A 19393-nucleotide genomic window follows, 5' to 3' on the forward strand; every position below is an offset into this window, starting at 1 on the left:
CTGGCTGTCCTGGAACTCACTTTGTAGACCAGGCTGGCCTCGAACTCAGAAATCCGCCTGCCTCTGCCTCCCAAGTGCTGGGATTAAAGGCTTGCGCCACCACCACCCGACTCAGAACACTCATAAAGCCATTTGCAAATTATTTATCCATACTACTTTGTGGTTTGGGTTTTTTAATACTACTGTAAATTAAATGAACACCAATTATACTTTCTTTGGTATGTCTAGGGTGTTTCTCAGTACTTTCCTGCTCTCCTAGGAAAGACTGTGTTTAGAGGCAGGCCTATGAGAGCAGGGATGGCAAAGCCAAGTACCTCAGGATCACTTAGCACAGGCTACTGCAGGAAGCCAGAGGTATAACAAAGTCCTCTACATTTCTCAATAACCCATGACTGCAAAGAACACAAGACATCCTAGAATAAAGGACAGCTAAGTTTGAAAACCAAATGATGGTGATAAAAGGGAAACTAAATTAACATCAAATTTGAGTTTTATGCTTTCAAGTTGAAAAAATCATAGTATAACAAACAACTCCTAATGCTGCTCTGCTTCCTTACTAGTAAGGAAAATGCTGGGCTGCTGCTGACACAATTTTACAACAAGAATGACAAACAGTAAAGGCCCTCTGAGCAAACTCAAGGCAGAGTAAAGAAACTTACACTTAAAATTATGTGCCAACATGAAACTGCAACCTTATAGGATACAATTATTTTTACATATTCTGATAATTGCAACAAAATACAGAAAAACAAAAGATAAAAGTATCCACTGGGCTGGAGAGGTGGCTCAATGGTTAAGAGCACTGACTGCTCTTCCAGAGGTCCTGAGTTCAAATCCCAGCAACCACATGGTGGCTCACAACCATCTGTAATGAGATCTGACGCCCTCTTCTGGTGTGTCTGAAGTCAGCTACAGTGTACTTACATATAATAAATAAATAAATCTTTAAAAAAGTATCCACTATTGCACTACTTCAGGACTATCACTACCAACATAAATCTTTGAACCTGAATATAAACTTCTGCATATATTACACTCCTTTAGGTGGCTCTTCCAATGTTGATTTGATAAAGGTACCAAATGATAAGCATCCAACAAAACGGGCATATTTATTAAACACATAATTCCAGCACTTAAAGCAAACAAGTTAAATTATTTTCCCAAATTTATGAACAGTTTAAAAACTACAATAGTACTGGAGGTTTATTCAAATCGCTAACATTGGATATAGTAAAAGAAATGTTCTTTCTCAGTACCTCTTTGCCATTATACTAGTCAACTTAAAATATGCTGAATATTATAATTTCTAGTACACTAAAATCTGCTATATGCTTAACACTGTTAACTTTTAAAACACTTGTTGGGGTTGTGGGTGTGTGTGCAGAGACACACTTCCATCTATCATTTGAGCTTCAAAGAAGTAAATGTTTACATTAAAAACAGGCATGTTTCTTAACACTGAAAGCACAGACTGAACAACCTAAGCCACATTCACTCTACCTTTCCCTTGCATTCTTCTTCTACCTCTTAGCTGCCAAAAACTGTCTTCCTTCAAAGATAGTTTGGATTTAGATTCTTAACAAAAGTCAATAACTAAATGTGAAATAAAGCATGCTATGAACAGGAATAAAAATTACAGGGAGAAAGGAAGTGTTTATTTTGCTTTAAAGAATAACTACAATAATGACTACAGTATCTACATCACCTAAGAAAAGCCCTGTGAATTATATACTTCACAGGAAAACTATTTTAGTAATAATTTTAATACCTTGACTTTCACCAGTTTTAGCAACAAACCCATTACTTACACAATAAAACTGCACAGATTTAAAAGAAAATAAAAAAAAAGAAAAAATAAATAAAAAAAAATAAAAAAGAAAAAAGAAAATAAAAAAAAAGAAAAAAAAGAAAAAAATAATAACTGCACAGATTTGAATAGTGAGGAATAGTCCAAAGGACCCGTTTAATAAGATGATTTATGTCTACAAGCATTCTCACTATAGATAGATGTATGCTGGCTGGTACGCAAAATGTTAAGAGTGTAAAAAGCAAACAGCACACCTTCAATCCTAGCACTCAGCAGTCAGAGGCAGGTGGATCTCTGAGTCGGGCCCAGCCTGGTGTACACAGCAAGTTGCAGACCAGTCAAGGCTACAAGGTAAGACTCCTGTCTCAAAAACAAACAAAAACAAAAGCCCTAATTTACAAATACATTGATTTTTCTAAACTGTTGACTATGGTTTTTTACATTAGAAAAAGTAATTTTCAATTTAAATTTCACTGAAGTGCTTAATAATAAAGCTGGAATATTTTAAAATTTAAACCCTTCGTGATGATTCAAAAACTTATAATCTTTTATACTAATATGCTAATCTAATATGCTAAATATCATTCATTCCTTGAAATTTTGAGAAAGAATTGTTCCATTCTGCAAATGATGTGGTAAGTTTAAGCTTTTGGAATAAAGTGAAAGGTTATCTTTGTAGAAAAGGTAATAACAAGCATTTTTATTAACAGTAAAGTTATCTACAGTTACTTCATAATTTAATGTATAAAATTATATGACTATGGAAATATCTCTAAACATGTATTACTAAAATATATTTCCAATATTTTCTGAAAAGATTTACTTATGACCTTCTTTAAAAAATTTTTTTAATGATGTGCAGGTATGTCTGCAATGTGGGCATGTCCTACAGATGTCCTTGAAGGCCAGAGATGTCAGATCTCTTGAAGTTTTACCCATAGCTGTGAGTCACCCAATGTGGGTTCGGGGAATCAAACTCAGTGCCCTTAACCACTGAGCCATCTCTCCAACCCTTTTCTTAAATACTTGGATGCCACTCAATTACACCAAGTATCAGGAGAAACAAACAAACAAAACCAAATATGTAGATGTGTTTAGTTTGTGTCTTTAATACATCAGCAAGCAAAATTATAAGCCAGGTAAAGGCACTGCTTGCATACAAACTTTATAATTTTAATTTTACTGATTCCTTTTTTTTCTACAATTTAAAAAAACCTGCAAGTACAAAAACAGGATTTATTTATTTATTTATTTATTTTTTACATTACAATATCAACATTTCTAGTAAGTCCAAGAAGGAAATGGTTATCCTGACATGATTCAAATTAAGGAAGATGGATTTTACTAACAAAGCATTTGGCATCCAGAACAATATTACTGTATAAAGAAGCTACTCTACAAAGGACAACCTAAAAATGAAAAATTATCTAATACCTGGCTCACTTGTTAAAGCATTTTAAAAAACCAAATGAACGACAATGAGATTTAATAATGAATTAAATTATGAGTATTAGCCTTAAAAGTGTGATACTTAATACATAATCGTGTTTTCACAAATTATTGAAGGAATTCTCAAATATTATATTCAAAAATTGGGTAACATTTCATTCTGAAAAAAAAAATCCATTAATTCCTTAAATTTAAAATGTAATTCCTCAACAAACCAGTTTAAGGCTGGACAGATAATTCAACAGTTAAGACATGGGCTGCTTCTTCAGGGGACTCAGGTTTCAGTTTCTAACATTCACACACATTAACTCACAGCCAACCACAACTCCAGTTCCAACTGTGATGCCCTCTCATCTGTCCTCTGGGGGTACCAGGCACACACACAAGGTGTACAGACATACAGACACATAGGCAAAATACTCATAAATGAAATAAATAAATCTTTTATTTAAAGCGTATTTAGAGAAGTTGTGTGAAATCAATGGACTCTGTGTGGGTACACACTGTTCTATTCTAGGACTGTTCATCTACTTTGTTACTAAATTTAAATAAAGGAAACAGTTGCTTCCAGCAAAGTTATTAAAAATTAATGTAGCACACTAACATTTTACTATAACTTCACAACTTCTGAAACAAACATGTAGCTTTGAGAAAGGAAGAGGAGGAGGGGCTCACAATATGCTCCCTTCCCTGTGTTTCACAGACTGACAATGTTGCTATGGATAGATGTTTTCTTTAGTGGTCTAGACACTGCCAGTAGTTCATTCTCCCATAAATAACTTTTCACCTGTGCACCTGTAAGTAACTCCAATTAAACTCACTGGCATGAGCATGCACACGCACACATGCACACACACACACACACACAGAGGGAGAGAGACAGAGACAGAGACACAGAGAGAGACAAGAGACAGAGAGAGAGAGAAAATAGAAAAACTGAGAAAAAGGACTTTACAACTCTATCAAACTAAAAACGAACATGTCAAGAAGCAAAGTATGGAAAAAACATATGAATTGTGACCCTGTATTTGCTTACAATAATATTTAGTGATTAATGGGACCCAGAAAGCCTGTATTCCAAGCCCTTCACTTTATGGATAAAGCTGACATCCATCTAAGGGTGAAGAGCCAACATAAGCTCAGCTGCTAAATTTTGTAGCTGCATAGCTAGACTTCCCACAATTCCTGCCCAGTGACCCACTCTTATGGCCCAGTTCAGCTTTCCTATCAACCCTAATATTCATAAGATAAGGATTTCCCTAAGTTGTGTACTTTCATGATTCAAGATTCCTTGTGCATGTCTACCATTTTTTGGCAATATACTCAAGACAAAGTTTTATCATAATTATAATAAAAAATGTTTCATTTTAAAAGCACCACTAACTTTTAGACATGTCACTTTAAACTGGCATGAGGGGAAAAAAATATAGCCATGTGTGGGGTTTTATGTAGCTATTTACTCTAGTCCATGAAAAACATACTTACCAGGGCAGCCCCTGCATCACACGGTACATGTGTGCACGATACAGAGCAAGCACCTACTTGAAGAAACACACTCACCAACATATACTGTAAACTTTTGCAAGTATTACAAGGGAAAATTCTGTTACTGTTTAGCAGATGTCCTGCCAATATTCTAAAAGGAATCAGTGGACTGATTTGTTGCTTTTGGTTACATATTCTATGAAAATAACAACACTACAGGTTGGTTTACTGTGGCCTGTGTTGACAATAGTTTTATGTAACTATGCCCAAAGGACTTACTGACTTACTGTCCAGATTCCCTTTTTCAAATAAAATTTAACTTCCCATTACACAAGTTTTTAAATACCAGGACTCAGACTTCTAACAACATGAGTGATTTGTTTATCCACACATTGTTCAATTTGAACTGGAAGACCTGACCATGAGGTACAACCCCTAGACCAAATAAACAGATGTTCTTTGTTGCTGGACTATTGTCAAGATAAGCCAACACAATGATCACCCATATGTGATTTAATTTCAATTACTGGATATTTACATAATATTCTTATAATAAAAACATAATAGGTGCAAAAGATAGCTGGAGTGGATTTTTTGATGATAGCTTAGAGAGAGAGGTAACAGTGGTTGCTACTATTTTTTAATATGTAACAAAAGTATTCCATAATTCTCAAAGAAAATAAAATTTCCCAAAGGCCTAGTCCATATTTTGTTTCCCACACATGCACAAGTGAGGCAAACGTAAAAATCCGAGAGAGAATCTTTTCATTAAATAAACTGATGTCTGTAAACTAAGGAAACAAGTTAACATTTTCCTCCTCTGAAAATGAAAACAATCTAAACTAATGAGCTGCAGACTGAGGACTAATCGATGCCCAAAGTTTTCCAAGACCCTGCCTGATCAGCAGCAGCATTTATGGGGAAGTTCTAAGAGGAATCACTTTAGTTTGGTAAGCATTAAATAATGTAGCCACTAAGGAATAGTTGGCTGCCATGAAAAAAAAAAAATTTAAACTAGTATGTTTCTCTAAATGTATTTGTACCACATAATAAAAACAAATTTTAAAGCCCTATAATTAATAACTAGTTTACAAAGTTAAAGAAAATGTACACATTAGATAACACTGGGTAAGACATTGCAGCACATACTTACTATTTATTAGTCTTTCAAAAATCCCATGAAAATGTCTGAACTATGTACTTACCTGGTTCTCTTTCTTTCTTCCTTTTTTTGGTACTAAAATGTTAAGAATTTCTTATTTCTTATTTGACCAAAACATACTCATTTTATTTCTAATGTTTTCGAACTTAAATTTGTTACTGTGCAAAGTCCTACAGAAATAAAAAAATATAAACAAAACATACCTTTGGTTCTAAAAAGCAGCCTCTGAAGTAGCGGTACTTCACTGACACTCCTCTATTGAGAGCAATCACTGCTTTCCACAACAAACTGAGGGGTGGGGACAAAAAAAATACATCAATATCAAAGTAAAATGTATGAAGAACTCTTAATTCAGAAAACTTCCCAAATAAGGACCCATGAGCTAACTCCAGGCTTGTCAGGAAGGCAATGGGAATGCAGCAATTAGCCCATCCTCAAAGAATTTGCTTTGCTGTGGGTAGACAAATATATAAGCAAGTCACATACACTAACAAGTCTAGGTGAGGTGGAGCAGGTTTGTAATCCTAGCATTTGAGACAGAGGCAGAAAACTTGAGCTCAAGGTCTAAGTGGACTGCAGAGCAAGTTCAAGGCAAGCATGGGCTACAAGGTAAGATCCTGTGTTTAAAAAAATTTTTTCTTCAGAAAAAAATTCCAAATTTGAGGAAGCTCTGAAGTAGAATCCCCAGTGAGAAAACTGAGTTTGAGACTTAAAAGATGAAAAAGAACCAGATACACATATCGCCACACAAATACTAAAAAACTCAAAGCAATACAAGAGTGAATACAGTCGATCTTCTCTTCTTCTAACTTACCCAGAGATGCTTTATGTTATTACAAAGTTTTAGAGTACACCCTTCAGGTCATAAGTGAGCCATAAACACTGTCAAGTTAAAATCTCAAGCCTTGGGCTGGTGAGATGGCTCAGTGGGTAAGAGCACCCGACTGCTCTTCCAAAGGTCCGGAGTTCAAATCCCAGCAACCACATGGTAGCTCATAACCATCCGTAATGAGATCTGACGCCCTCTTCTGGAGTGTCTGAAGACAGCTACAGTGTACTTACATATAATAAGTAAATCTTAAAAAAAAATCTCAAGCCTTGCTGTTCTTTATTCTTTAACTTAAAAAATCATCTCAGCTGGTATTTGTCATAGGGACACTGGATGTATGCATATAGTATTTAGGATAATCAGTACCACACATAACCACAATTCGAATAAGAGCCACCTTTATTGCCATCTTTTCATTCTATCCTAACCACTTTGCTGTGGAGATTAGAAAATCAAGGCCTAAATCCATGAGCTTTACTCAAGATTACAGCTAACCGCACACACCTATATCTGTCCTTTCCTTGTCCACTGCACTAGCAACAGACTTATACTGAGCTTAGTGTGGCTAGTGACTACATTTCTCTTTGTAGCCTTCCCAGAAGGTGGTTTCAGCTAAGCATGGCAGCCTATACATGTGATACTGGTTAAGAGGCTGACAGCAGAAATTTGTAAGCTCAAGAACAAAATGGGCCTGAATTATAGTATGAGTTCCAGTACATTTTGAGTAAGCTAGTTAAGATGCAGTGTCAATATACTGGGTATTGAATTTAGGTATGTGAGAGTAGATGTTCTAAAGCTGGGGAATGGTAGGGCGCACCTTTAATCCTAGCACTCAAGAGGTAGGGGCAGACAGATCTGAGTTTAAGGCTAGCCTGGCCTATATAGCAAGTTCCAAGCCAGCCAGAGTTACATGCTCAGATCCTGTCTAGTAAGTAAATAAATAGACAGACAGACAGACAGACAGACAGGCAAACAAATAGACAAATAAGTAGAAGTTTAGAAGCTAGCAAAATGGCTAATAAACACACTTGGCCGGGTGGTGATGATGCATGCCTTTAATCCCAACATTCAGAATACAGAGGCAGGTGGTCTGAGTTTGAAGCCAGCCTGGTCTATAAAATGAATTCCAGGACAGCCCTGTCTACACAGAGAAATCTCTTTTCAAAAGAGTATTTGCCACCAAGCCAGATAACCTAAATTCAATCTCCAAGACTCACATAGTAGAGAACTACTCCCAAAGTTGACTACACATGCCACGGCATGAGTAACCTTATACACATATATACACATGAAAAATTAGTAAGTACATAAACAAATACAACTTAAAAAGAAAACTAGAGAGTGAAAGAAAGATGTCAGCAGTAGAACATTCCTCTAGTATGAACAAAAGCTGTAAGTTCAATCCCTAGTACTTCCCCCAAATGAAAAAGACTTCTCGGGCTGGTGAGATGGCTCAGTGGGTAAGAGCACTGACTGTTCTTCCAAAGGTCCTGAGTTCAAATACCAGAAACCACATAGTGGATCACAACCACCCATAATGAGATCTGATGCCTTCTTCTGGTGTGTTTGAAGACAGATAGAGTGCACTTATATATAATAATAAATAAATCTTTGAACCAGAACAAGCAGGGACTGAGCAAGCAGGGCTGACCAGAGCGGCACAGGTCCTAAAAACTCAATTCCCAAGCCGGGCATGGTGGTGCAAGCCTTTAATCCCAGCACTTGGGAGGCAAAGGCAGGGACTTCTGAGTCCCAGGCCAGCCTGGTCTACAAAAGTGAGTTCCAGGACAGCCAGGGCTATACAGAGAAACCCTGTCTCGAAAAACCAAAAGAAAAAAAAATCAATTTCCAATAACCACATGAAGGCTCTGTACAGCTACAGTGTACTCACATAAAATAAATAAATCTTTTTGAAAAAAAAAAAAAGAAAAAATAACTTCTCATGCACATGTGCATGTATATGCCTGCAGTCCTAGTACTCAGGAGGCTGAAACAAGAGGGTCAAGTTCAAGACCAACCTCAAAGTAATAATATAATAGTAATAGTTAAATGGCAGTATGCATGTTTACCATGTGTATGAGGGCCTGGGGAGACACAAACACACACACACACACACAGAGAAAATAACAATGGTCTGAGAAGTCTAGAGCTAACACCTAGATTTTGTTTTAAACAAGACAAGCCTGCTATTTTGAAACACGGTGGTAAAGCTAATGTGGTGGCACAGGCCTGACTTAGTAACTGAGGAAGCTGAGACGGGAAGTTCAGGACTCAAGACTAACCCTGGGTAACTCAGCAAGATACAACCTCAAAAAACAAAACAAATGGTTGCGCATGCAGCTCAGTGGCTTAATTCTTGCTTAGCTTGTGCAACATCATAGGCTCAGTTCTTAACTCATCCAAAACAGGGTGAGGGCCCTTCAGGAGAAGTGAATTCTTTCTTTGGCATGGCTCAGTGAGTAAATTGAGTATGCTGCCAAACCTCTTATTACACAGTTGCATACAAACACACACACACACACACACACACACATAACATATACACACACACGCCATTAAAATGTAATAAAAGAGCCAGGCAGTGGTGGTGCACGCCTTTAATCCCAGCACTTGGGAGGCAGAGGCAGGTGGATTTCTAAGTTCGAAGCCAGCCTGGTCTACAGAGTGAGTTCCAGGACAGCCAAGGATACACAGAGAAATTCTGTCTCAAAGAAAAAATAAACAAACAAAAAACAAAATACAAAATGTAATAAAAGAGAAATGAGGATGGCAGGAGTCACAAGATATCAAGAGTTCTGAATGGGCTGGCGAAATGGTAAGAGCATTGACTACTCTTCCAAAGGTCCTGAGTTCAAATCCCAGCAACTACAAGGCGGCTCAAAACCACCCATAATGTGATCTGATGACCTCTTCTGGTGCGCCTGAAGACAGTTACAGTGTACTTATTTATAATGATAAATCTCTGGGCTGAAAGGAGCAGGAACTGAGCGAGCAGGGTTGACCTGACCTGACTCAATCCCCAAACAACCACATGAAGGCTCACAACTATCTGTACAGCGACAGTGTACTCACATACATAAAATAAATAAACCTTAAAAAAAAAAGAGTTCTGAATGGAAATTATAAGGAACCTCCCCATCTTATGAAGATTTTACTTTTTAAAACTGTATACATCACAATTTTCATAAAAATTGAGCTAAAAGAGAAGCTACATACATAATACTTCAGCAGTCCCTACGTTTATAATGTGAATGTCACAATTACTCTGCAATCTGGCATTTCTGCACTCACCTGTCTCCTGTCTCGTTCTCATTAATAAGAGCCACAGCATTTTGAGGATTCCAGTTTCCCAAGGCATCACAGCTTCCACATATTGCAAAGACCTCTCCTAAAGAAACCAGAGCTGTTAGGCTTTCCCAGACAAGAAATGCTCCAATTTTAGGAAGCAAAAAGAGCAGTTTCAGTTGTCTTTTGTTTTGTTTGTTTGTTTGTTTTTCTTTAGAGTCAAGACTTGACTCCCAGCCACTCTACCACCTTGTAAGTTAACTGGACTTAACTCTCTATACCAAAGGCAGCAAAAACAGGTACAGAAACAAGCTTGTTTTTATCTATTCAACTATTAAGCAAGTAAAAAGCATTCAAGAAATGAAGTGATTGGATATGATCTAATGTTTTAGAGAATATTGGGGACTATCCTGGCAATCAACTGTCTGTCATTTCTATAATTTTAAAAAGTTGTGTAAGCATTTCCTGCATAATATTTATTCAGTCCCAGGTATCTGATGGGGTTGAAGACTAGACTGTCTTACTAGAAGCTTAAGCTGTTTAAGGTTTAAGATGTTTTAAGCTGGGCAGTGGTGTCGCACACCTTTAATCTCAGAACTTGGGAGGCAGAGGCAGGCGGATTNCTGAGTTCGAAGCCAGCCTGGTCTACAGAGTGAGTTCCAGGACAGCCAGGGCTACACAGAGAAACCCTGTCTCGAAAAAACCAAAATAATAATAATAATAATAATAATAATAATAATAATAATATATTTTAGGGCTTAAGAGATGGCTCAGCAGTTAAGAGCGCCAACTGCTCTTCTGAAGGTCCTGAGTTTAAATCCCAGCAACCACATGGTGGCTCACAACCATCCATAATAAGATCTGACATCCTCTTCTGGGGTGTCTGAAGACAGCTACAATGTATTTGCATATAATAAAGAAATCTTTGAAAAAAAAAAGATGTTTTAAGTCTAAGAAGATGTTTTTAGAATGGTAAAACAAATTAGGATAAAAAATTATTTAGATATATAACTCTAAACTCACCAGGATAGGACAGGTAATAGGATATTTTCTCCTGAGTTACCAAATACAAAGAGACTGAACTTTTTGAATGTAAATCTTATCTAGTAATTTCCATAATTATTTTGTACTTGTTCCTATTATGTTATTACTTTAACAGAAAGAGCCTTTTTATTTAGGAAGAGGGGGGATTGTTGAGGTTTGGTCTGTTGCTTCATATTGTAATGCTAAATTCTGTACACTAAGGTCTAATTGCCTATCAATCAATTCTCATGTTTACCAGCTTTTGTTGTGCTCCTTAATTTAAAACTATTAGTTAACATCTATAGCCTACAGAAGAGAGGTAGACGGAGCGTCAGAGCTGTGGTTCCCAGGCTTGGGGTCTGACGAGAGTCCACTGGAGGGAGAAGAGGGGAGGAGTCTTGTATACAGTCTTCAACCCCATCAGATACCTGAGACTGAATAAATATTATGCAGGAAATGGGGTACATGGATCATGAGAATATGGTCATGAGGGCTGGCCAATTGGAGTAGAAGTGGCCCAGGGGGAACATGGCAAGTTATATCCAAGGTATTGACAGGGAAATAGACAAAATAGCATAGCAGGCTGATATCTGCCCAGATCTAGTGCTATTAAGGCTACTTATAAATATAAAGGTTTTGTGTCTATTATTTGGGAACAGAACGATCAAAGGTGATGTAGAAACCCCAATTAATTTTTACTACAACACTTTTTAGAATATAAGACTCTATCCCAAAAAGAGTACAGTATAGGGCTGGAGACCTGGCTCAAGAGAGACCTGCTCTTCCAGGTCCTGAGTTCAATTCCCATATGGTGGTTCACAACCATCTATAATGAGATCTGATGCCCTCTTCTGGTATGTCTGAAGACATCCACATAAAGAAAATTAAAAAAAGAAAAAGTACAATATAGTCTAGTCTCTCCAGAAGGTTACATATAGGAGCATAGGAGCGAGAAGTGAGCAATGAAAAGCTACATACCAGCTAATGGACAATCATCATCTGAGGAATTCTACCTAGAGTAAAGCTGTACTAGGTTTCTGGCTGTACAAAGCATGCACGCATGCACGTACGCAAACACAGTCAATTGCTGTGGTGGTTGCTACAACAGACATGTTAGCTACACAGAAGGAGTCAGCATTTATTCTTTGGACACATTTACTCTACTCCTCATCTGTTCCAAGCTCTGTGCTAGGTTCAAGAATTCAGCATCAAGACATGATCATGTTTTCATAAAGCTTAGCATCTGTCACAGGGCAAATTACTCAAGTAATTTAAAAATCTCTGGAAGACCTACAAAAACAGTGCCGGAACCTGAGGAAATTTCTCAGAGGCCCTCTCAACCGTCCTCACCTTGATAACAGTGAGAATTAAAGGGCATAGATAGATCCAGATAGATCCACAACCATCTGTAGTGGGATCTTATGCCCTCTTCTGGTGTGTACTCACAAAGATCAAGTCAAATCTTTAAAATAAAAATTTCTAAAAACAAAAAGAAAATTCTCAAAAGAGGAAATGGGGAGAGGAGCAGATCTGAGGAACTGAAAGGCAGCCAATATAAGCAGAGCATAGCAAACAGCAAGACTCACACCCAGGTATGGTAGTATTTGGTTAATACCTTACACCAATTATTTCACAGTACTTTAACAGGCAACAGAAATTCCCAAGTAGCAAATAATTCAATTTTAGCCAAATATTTCAACTTCTTAAAGAATACCCATCTCTATCTGTGAAAAAGTTCAGGTTTCTTAACAGCAATAAAAGGTAGTGTGTGTCTGACAGGCAAGACAGACAAGGCATTTGAAAATTGGGCCCAAGAGGGAGTGTGGCTGAACCAACACATGGACACAGGTGTGGACCGGCACATCCTTGGACTAGAGAATACGCTATCAGGCTTCAGTGAGGGTAGCTGGTAGTACCTGCATCAGAATTTAAAATGAAATCCTCAGGCTAGCCGGGAATACAAAGTAAGACTCTGACGTTAAAAAGGGGTAGACAGATAACATTTAAAAACACAGGGTCTTTGTGACATTTTGGAAAGAGAAGGCAAACACAGGACTGCACCAAATTGGCATGATCTGTGTGGCAGAAAACAATTCAGGCTGCTGGGCTCCTCCTCTCTGTGAATGCCAGTCAGAGCATAGGTATTACCTGAAGAGAAAGTATAGCGATGCACAATGCTGACAATACCAAAAAGGACATTCCTGGGGCAGTTATGATTTTTGCCGTGATAAAGAAGGGTGAAGGTTCTGGAGAGATGGCTCAAGTTAAGAGCACTGGATGCTCTTCAGAGGTCCCAGCTTAAGTACAGGCATGCACACATTAGGGATACACATTATACACACTAGGGGTGGGGAGCTTTTCAAATGACTAATTTAAAAAACATCTGGCGAAGAAAAAAAATGTCTACTTTAAAGAGTATTTTATAAAGTAAAGCTTTAGTTTACCTGGTAAAAGAGTTCCTCTTATTTCAAAAGTGACCTGAGAAGGTGTCATTCTGATGGAATTATTTTAGAATTTCTGCTGGGAAAGAAAAGAAAAATTTTTACTAACTGCATAAAAGTAAGTTATTTTAGCATCAGTACACAATAGAGTCAGGAGTATAGTTCACCGGTAGTGCTTGTCTAGCCCACATAATGCCCTGGGTACAACCCCAGCACCACATAAACCTAGCATTTGGGCACTGACAGAACAGAATCTCAAAGTTATCTAGACTACACAGTGAGTTGGAAACCAACTTCCAAAGCATGAGTTGTCTTAACAGAGAAATCAATGAATGCAATGACAATGACACAGAGGGTAACTCGGAGCAAATGCACTTAATGACCCAAGTTCAATCCCCAGGTCTACAATAAAAGTGGGAAAAAGCCAATTCCTGAAAGTTGTCCTCTAACCTGTGCTCTCCACATAGATACACGTAAATAAAATTTTCAAAACTTCATTGGTTTGGATGGTAGTGGCTCATGCCTTTAAGGGCAGCACTTAGGAGGCTGAGACAGCCTGGTCTAGAGTTCAAGGCCAGCCTGGTCTACAGAGCAAGTTCCAAGACACCCAGGGCTACAAAGAGAAATCTTGTCTAAAAACAATTTAGTTGGTGCACACTTATAATCCCAGCACTCAGAAAGAGATAGGAGGATTTCCAGAACAGCCAAGACTACATTGAGACCTTGTCTAAAACAAAGAAGTGTAGACTTTTGTAATTCTGTTATAAACTTCTTTTAATTTTTAAAATTTCAAATGTTTATACAATTTGATATTTATACCACCACCTCACTCCACCTCCTCCTAGTGCCTTTTCTTCCAACTTTATGCCTTCCTTTATCTTAACAATAATAAAAAAAAAAAAAAAAAAAAAAAAGCCGGGCGTGGTGGCGCACACCTTTAATCCCAGCACTCGGGAGGCAGAGGCAGGCGGATTTCTGAGTTCGAGGCCAGCCTGGTCTACAGAGTGAGTTCCAGGACAGTCAGGGCTATACAGAGAAACCCTGTCTTGAAAAACCAAAAATAATAATAATAATAATAATAACTTTGATAGTAAGGAATAAAGGGATACAACTAAAAATAAAACATTCAAGTAGTCATTTCAAACTCCTTATATACAATTGATTGCATCTATTAAGGCTCATGGTTTTGTTACACATTTCCCCAAAATCAAAGACTATATGGACCAGAAATATTGCAAAGTAGATGTGTCCAAACTTTATTCTTAGGGAGTCAAGATTCTCTTGGCACATACTTTCTCTTCTGATAAGCAGCTGTGCTAAGTCACCGCATCTTTCTTAGCCAGGCCCAGGTTAGGGTGAAAGGAAAAGAAAAGCCCACAGACAGAAAAAGCTTAAGTAGAGACTTCAACTTGAGTAACAGAAAAGCAACAGGACCCTTTCAGCTCCACTACAGAAACTAGCTTTGTTTAGCAACAAGGTTCCGAATCTACTTCTAATATACAATGTAAAACTGGCTACCCACACAAATCCTCTCAAAATTTTGTCTTTCCAGTTTTTTTATAGGGCCAGCATATTAAAATACTTTAAATTTAGTCTCAACTACAAGCTATTACAAAAAACTTGATCTGATGTTCTTATGGCCACAGCATTCTTTCTAGTTATCAACATCATTCAAAATCACACAGCTGCTCTGGCTTCTAATCTCTTCTAACATAATGAAGGAAAACGTTCTTCCTCACTTTACAGATTTTCAGAAATCCACACTTCTAACACTGCCTTTTTAGTCATATTTTCTAATTTTTCTTCCCTACCTCCAGACTTAGCCAAATATATTTAACACAGCCTACCTTAAATAACTAAGGGACAACGGGAAAATACTTTTAAAATACATACATATGCACAGACATATATTTCAAGATAGTTACGAAGTCTAAACTAAGAACACATGCTTTATACTGTGATACATTTTTATGTAACTATTCAAATGATTATCAAATGTGCAGGAATGTTCAGGCTCGAAAAGAATACCAATCACACTTTTATTCAGCATCATGCCCCCTTAATTTACCAGCTACATTTCATTTTATTTCTGAATAGAGATGACAGAATAGAGTGGGCAAAGGCCAATGGTATTGCTAACATCACATGGTGACTGAGGAGTCCTCCATAAATAATAGGTCTGAGGTTCAAAAACCTGATCTATAACACCTAGAGAGGGTTAGTAAGTAATGCGTAATATCTACAAACTATGGATCCATTGTCACTTTACATCAATTAAAAGATGTAATACTGAAATGTTATTTTATAAATGTGTAAAATGCTGAATGTTGTTTTATAAATGTACAGTATATTTACATATATGTAAAACAAGATTAATAATGTTCATATAATATTTTATTTGGACAAACAGTATCGTATTTGACAACTCTACCATTTTTGGTTAAAAACTCCAAGACTGTACAGAAAAAAAACTTATTTGTGAGCAAAATAATTTATTTATGATACCTTATTTGATTTTGTGTCTAAGAGTAAGCAAGATCTATTCATGTTCATACATCCTGTGGTTGTGCTAGAACTGTTTTAAAAAGTCTTTTATATAAAAAGTTGCAGTCGGGCATGGTGGCGCACGCCTTTAATCCCAGCACTCGGGAGGCAGAGGCAGGCGGATTTCTGAGTTCGAGGCCAGCCTGGTCTACAAAGTGAGTTCCAGGACAGCCAGGACTACACAGAGAAACCCTGTCTCAAGAAAAAAAAAAAAAAAGAGTTGCCTGCTATCTTAATATTCAATAGTTCTTTTAGAATAGCTGACAAAACCTTGAGTATAAACCTGAGCATACAAGCACTTTCTAATGAGTAAAATGGTTCATTGAGATACTGCAACATTCCATTTAACAGATCCAAATTATAACAAGAAAGTCCTAAATCTAACAGAAAAGCTTTAAAGTTACTGAATGAATTTAAATTGTTTTGTTTTTTGAGATAGGGCTTCTCTTTGTAGCCCTGGCTCAATCTATAGACCAAGCTAGTCTCAAAATCACAGAGATCTGCCTGCGTTGGCCCCTGGGATTAGAGGTGCCCAGCACTACTATCCAGCACACTGAAATAATTCTAAGAGACAGACGTAACCCATACTCAGCAACTGGACTAAATAACCAACTTCAATTTCTCTTTGTGTTTTAAGAGAGAAAAGGGGAAAGGAGGGAGGGAGGGAAGGGCCAAGGTATACTCATGAAAAGTCAGAGGAGCTGATTCTCTCCTCCCAACAATGGTCCTGGGGGTCAAACTTAGGCTCTCAGCAGTGAGGCCCTCAGGCCTCTCAGCAAGCCTCCTTTTCTGCTGAGTCTAACCAGCCTGTCAATCTTACACTGTAATCTGAACTTTCACCCAGTGTTTACAATTCTAAACTAAGGGCAAGCTCATCCACAAGACTTCAGAGTTGGTATTCAGCTAACTACTCGTTGGCTATAACCAATTCAATCAATGTTAAGTGAAGTCACATGTAATTATTTCCAAGTACTCACACCAACAGTGAGTACAAATTTAGCTCTAAACATCTACTTCATTAGACAACCAGAAACAGTCTGGATATTTAATAAAAGAGAAAACAGCCAGTTTTCTATCTCTACAGTTGTGAGATAGCTGACAACTCAGCAGTAACAGCTGCAGCGGGTGCACTCCACAGAGACAAACACATGGAAACACAGAACAGCCCAGGAGACAAGTGCCATCATCCACTTGAATTGTCAAAAGTGAGTAATCTAGTTCAATTCTCACTCCTCAAAAACTGTAGCTAGCGCCGTACCAAGCAAAACCTGGGAAGGCGCTGTGCTGGCAGCTACTTGACCATGGACAGAGGCCAAAATTTTGGTGCAGGACAGCTTCAGCACCCAACCACCTCCAAAACAGCAGTGACCATGTTCTGTAGAGCGCCTGTTCTACAGAGGATCTCAAAGTCTACACATCTACCTTTATTCTTCTGCTAAACAAACAAAAATATCCCAACTTGGATGAAGGAGGTCTTTCAGATACACATAAAAGGTAAGAGTAAAAAAATGCTCGCCACTGCACACCCAGCTGAGAGATAACCAGCTCACCTATCACCTTACTAGAGTTTGTTGTTTTGGCTTTGGTAATTCCTTTCCCAATGCAACTTCCAATTTGTACTACCTAAAGATATTATACTGCACAGCACTTTCAGCTAAATTTGAGCCGTTAATTTAACTTAATTTGCTTACTTATTTTTGAGGCTGGATCTCACTTCAACGCCCTGGCTGGCTTTGAATCCACAGATCTATCTGTCTCCACCTCTTAAGTGCCTGGGTTTTTTTTTTTTTTTTAAAAAAAAAAAAAAAAAAAAAAGGTGTGCACTGCTGCCTGTGCCTGGCCCATTTGAAGTTTGTTAAAAAAAACTCAAGGAGTTTTTAAATGTCACCCACCATAACTTACTGACATCAAAACTTTTCACAGTTCCTCCCGGCAAAAAAGTTTATTCTTTTTTGCTGAATGTTTTCAACAGTGGACCTAGCTAGTTTCAGCCCTAGCTGGTTTATCAGCTTGGGAAACACTGGAGATTTAAACTAACCCCAAAGGTGCAGGAACATTTAGCTTACAACTGAACTGATGGTGGGTATTTTTAGCTAAAGCACATATTTCTGGCCAAAAAGAACATCTGTGTTTTCCTTTAAAACTTTTCAAAGAAAAAAAAAAGCTGTTTCTAATTCTCCTCGAGTGTACCAGATTCTCAGAATATCCTATAATCAAGAAACAGGTTAAGTGACCACACTGATGTCTGCCCATGTTGGTGGGGGCATCACTATAGGTCCATTTCTCAGATCTCCATATACTTTGAGCCAATATTTTAATCAAACATATGCAGACAAGAATGGGTTTTTCATTAAGCAAGAGCACTAGCCTTTGGACAGCCCTTAAGCCAAATTAACATTTTCATCAGCTTTAGACACGCAGTGGGCTTTTTTCCAAATGCTTTTCACTTCGTGTTGATATCATTTTCATGTATTTATCACACGTTTTTATTATATACAAATAGTTGACTCACCCACCAACATTATTTTATACACACCAAATATTATTCAGTTTTCTTGTGTTTACCAGTTCTCCGGGTGCAAATTTCCTGCATCTTTCTTTGCAGATTTAAATTGTTTAGAACACTGATTTCCCATAGTATGTAAGCCACTGCATGGGGTTTACCAGTTTTATTTTGTGCTTTTTGTTTCTAGAACATTGAGCAATTTGGGAGAGAGGGGAGGCTGACAGCTTGTATTTATTCTTTTGCTTATAATGTTAGAAATGTAACAGGCAGCAGCTTGGAGGGCAGAGTGAGACCCAGAGCGACAGGGGACAAGAGTAGAGGAGGGGACACTAGACCCAACCATGCTTGCTGCCTGCATAGTCAGAGAATCCCTAAAAACCGGCAAACTCCAGGCTTCCAAGCCCTTGCGCTTCTGGCCGGAGCCGGCAGAAGCAGCAGCACGGGGCAGCCACTGCCTCCAAGCCGGCGACGCCAAGGGGACCGCAGCCCTAAAACGTCACCGAGGGCACGGACGAGGAGCTATACAAAAGCCCTGGGTTCCCCCCGCTCGGCTGTACTGTCACCCGGAGTTTCTTCTGTGGGCACTAATTTCTAGGCACTCCGGGGAAAGAAGCAGCTGTCAAAACCGCGCGAGTCACCAGTGCGGGCGCGAGGTGACTGAGGGGGCGCGGAGGAAGGGAGGCACGGAGGGCTTGGGATCCAGCTCCGCCGTTTTCTTTGTTCCCCTATTCTCCGCCCGGGATTTCCGTGGCTGTCCTGGGTCACGCCGCTCAGTGGGACCTCAGCCGCGCGTGGCAGCCGGGGTTCCAGCCGCACCGCGGCTCCGGAACACCAGGCCGCCCGCCCCTCCGCGTGAGCGCCC

At 38.4% G+C, this 19393-nt stretch overlaps 1 protein-coding gene across 1 annotated transcript in view; it reads right to left on the bottom strand.

The window, feature by feature from the left end:
• Positions 1-19393, bottom strand: part of Gpcpd1 (glycerophosphocholine phosphodiesterase 1) — a 48508-nt gene that overhangs the window by 28927 nt on the left and 188 nt on the right. The window contains exons 2-4 of the mRNA XM_029535750.1: positions 13485-13557; positions 10024-10120; positions 6107-6191 (exon numbers count right to left, since the gene is read on the bottom strand). Of these exons, the coding sequence (XP_029391610.1) occupies positions 6107-6191; positions 10024-10120; positions 13485-13533 (231 nt within the window). The 5' untranslated portion in view covers positions 13534-13557. The remainder of the gene's footprint in view (positions 1-6106; positions 6192-10023; positions 10121-13484; positions 13558-19393) is intronic.

Source organism: Mus pahari, chromosome 3 (assembly GCF_900095145.1).
Source record: "Mus pahari chromosome 3, PAHARI_EIJ_v1.1, whole genome shotgun sequence".
Taxonomy (NCBI): domain Eukaryota; kingdom Metazoa; phylum Chordata; class Mammalia; order Rodentia; family Muridae; genus Mus; species Mus pahari.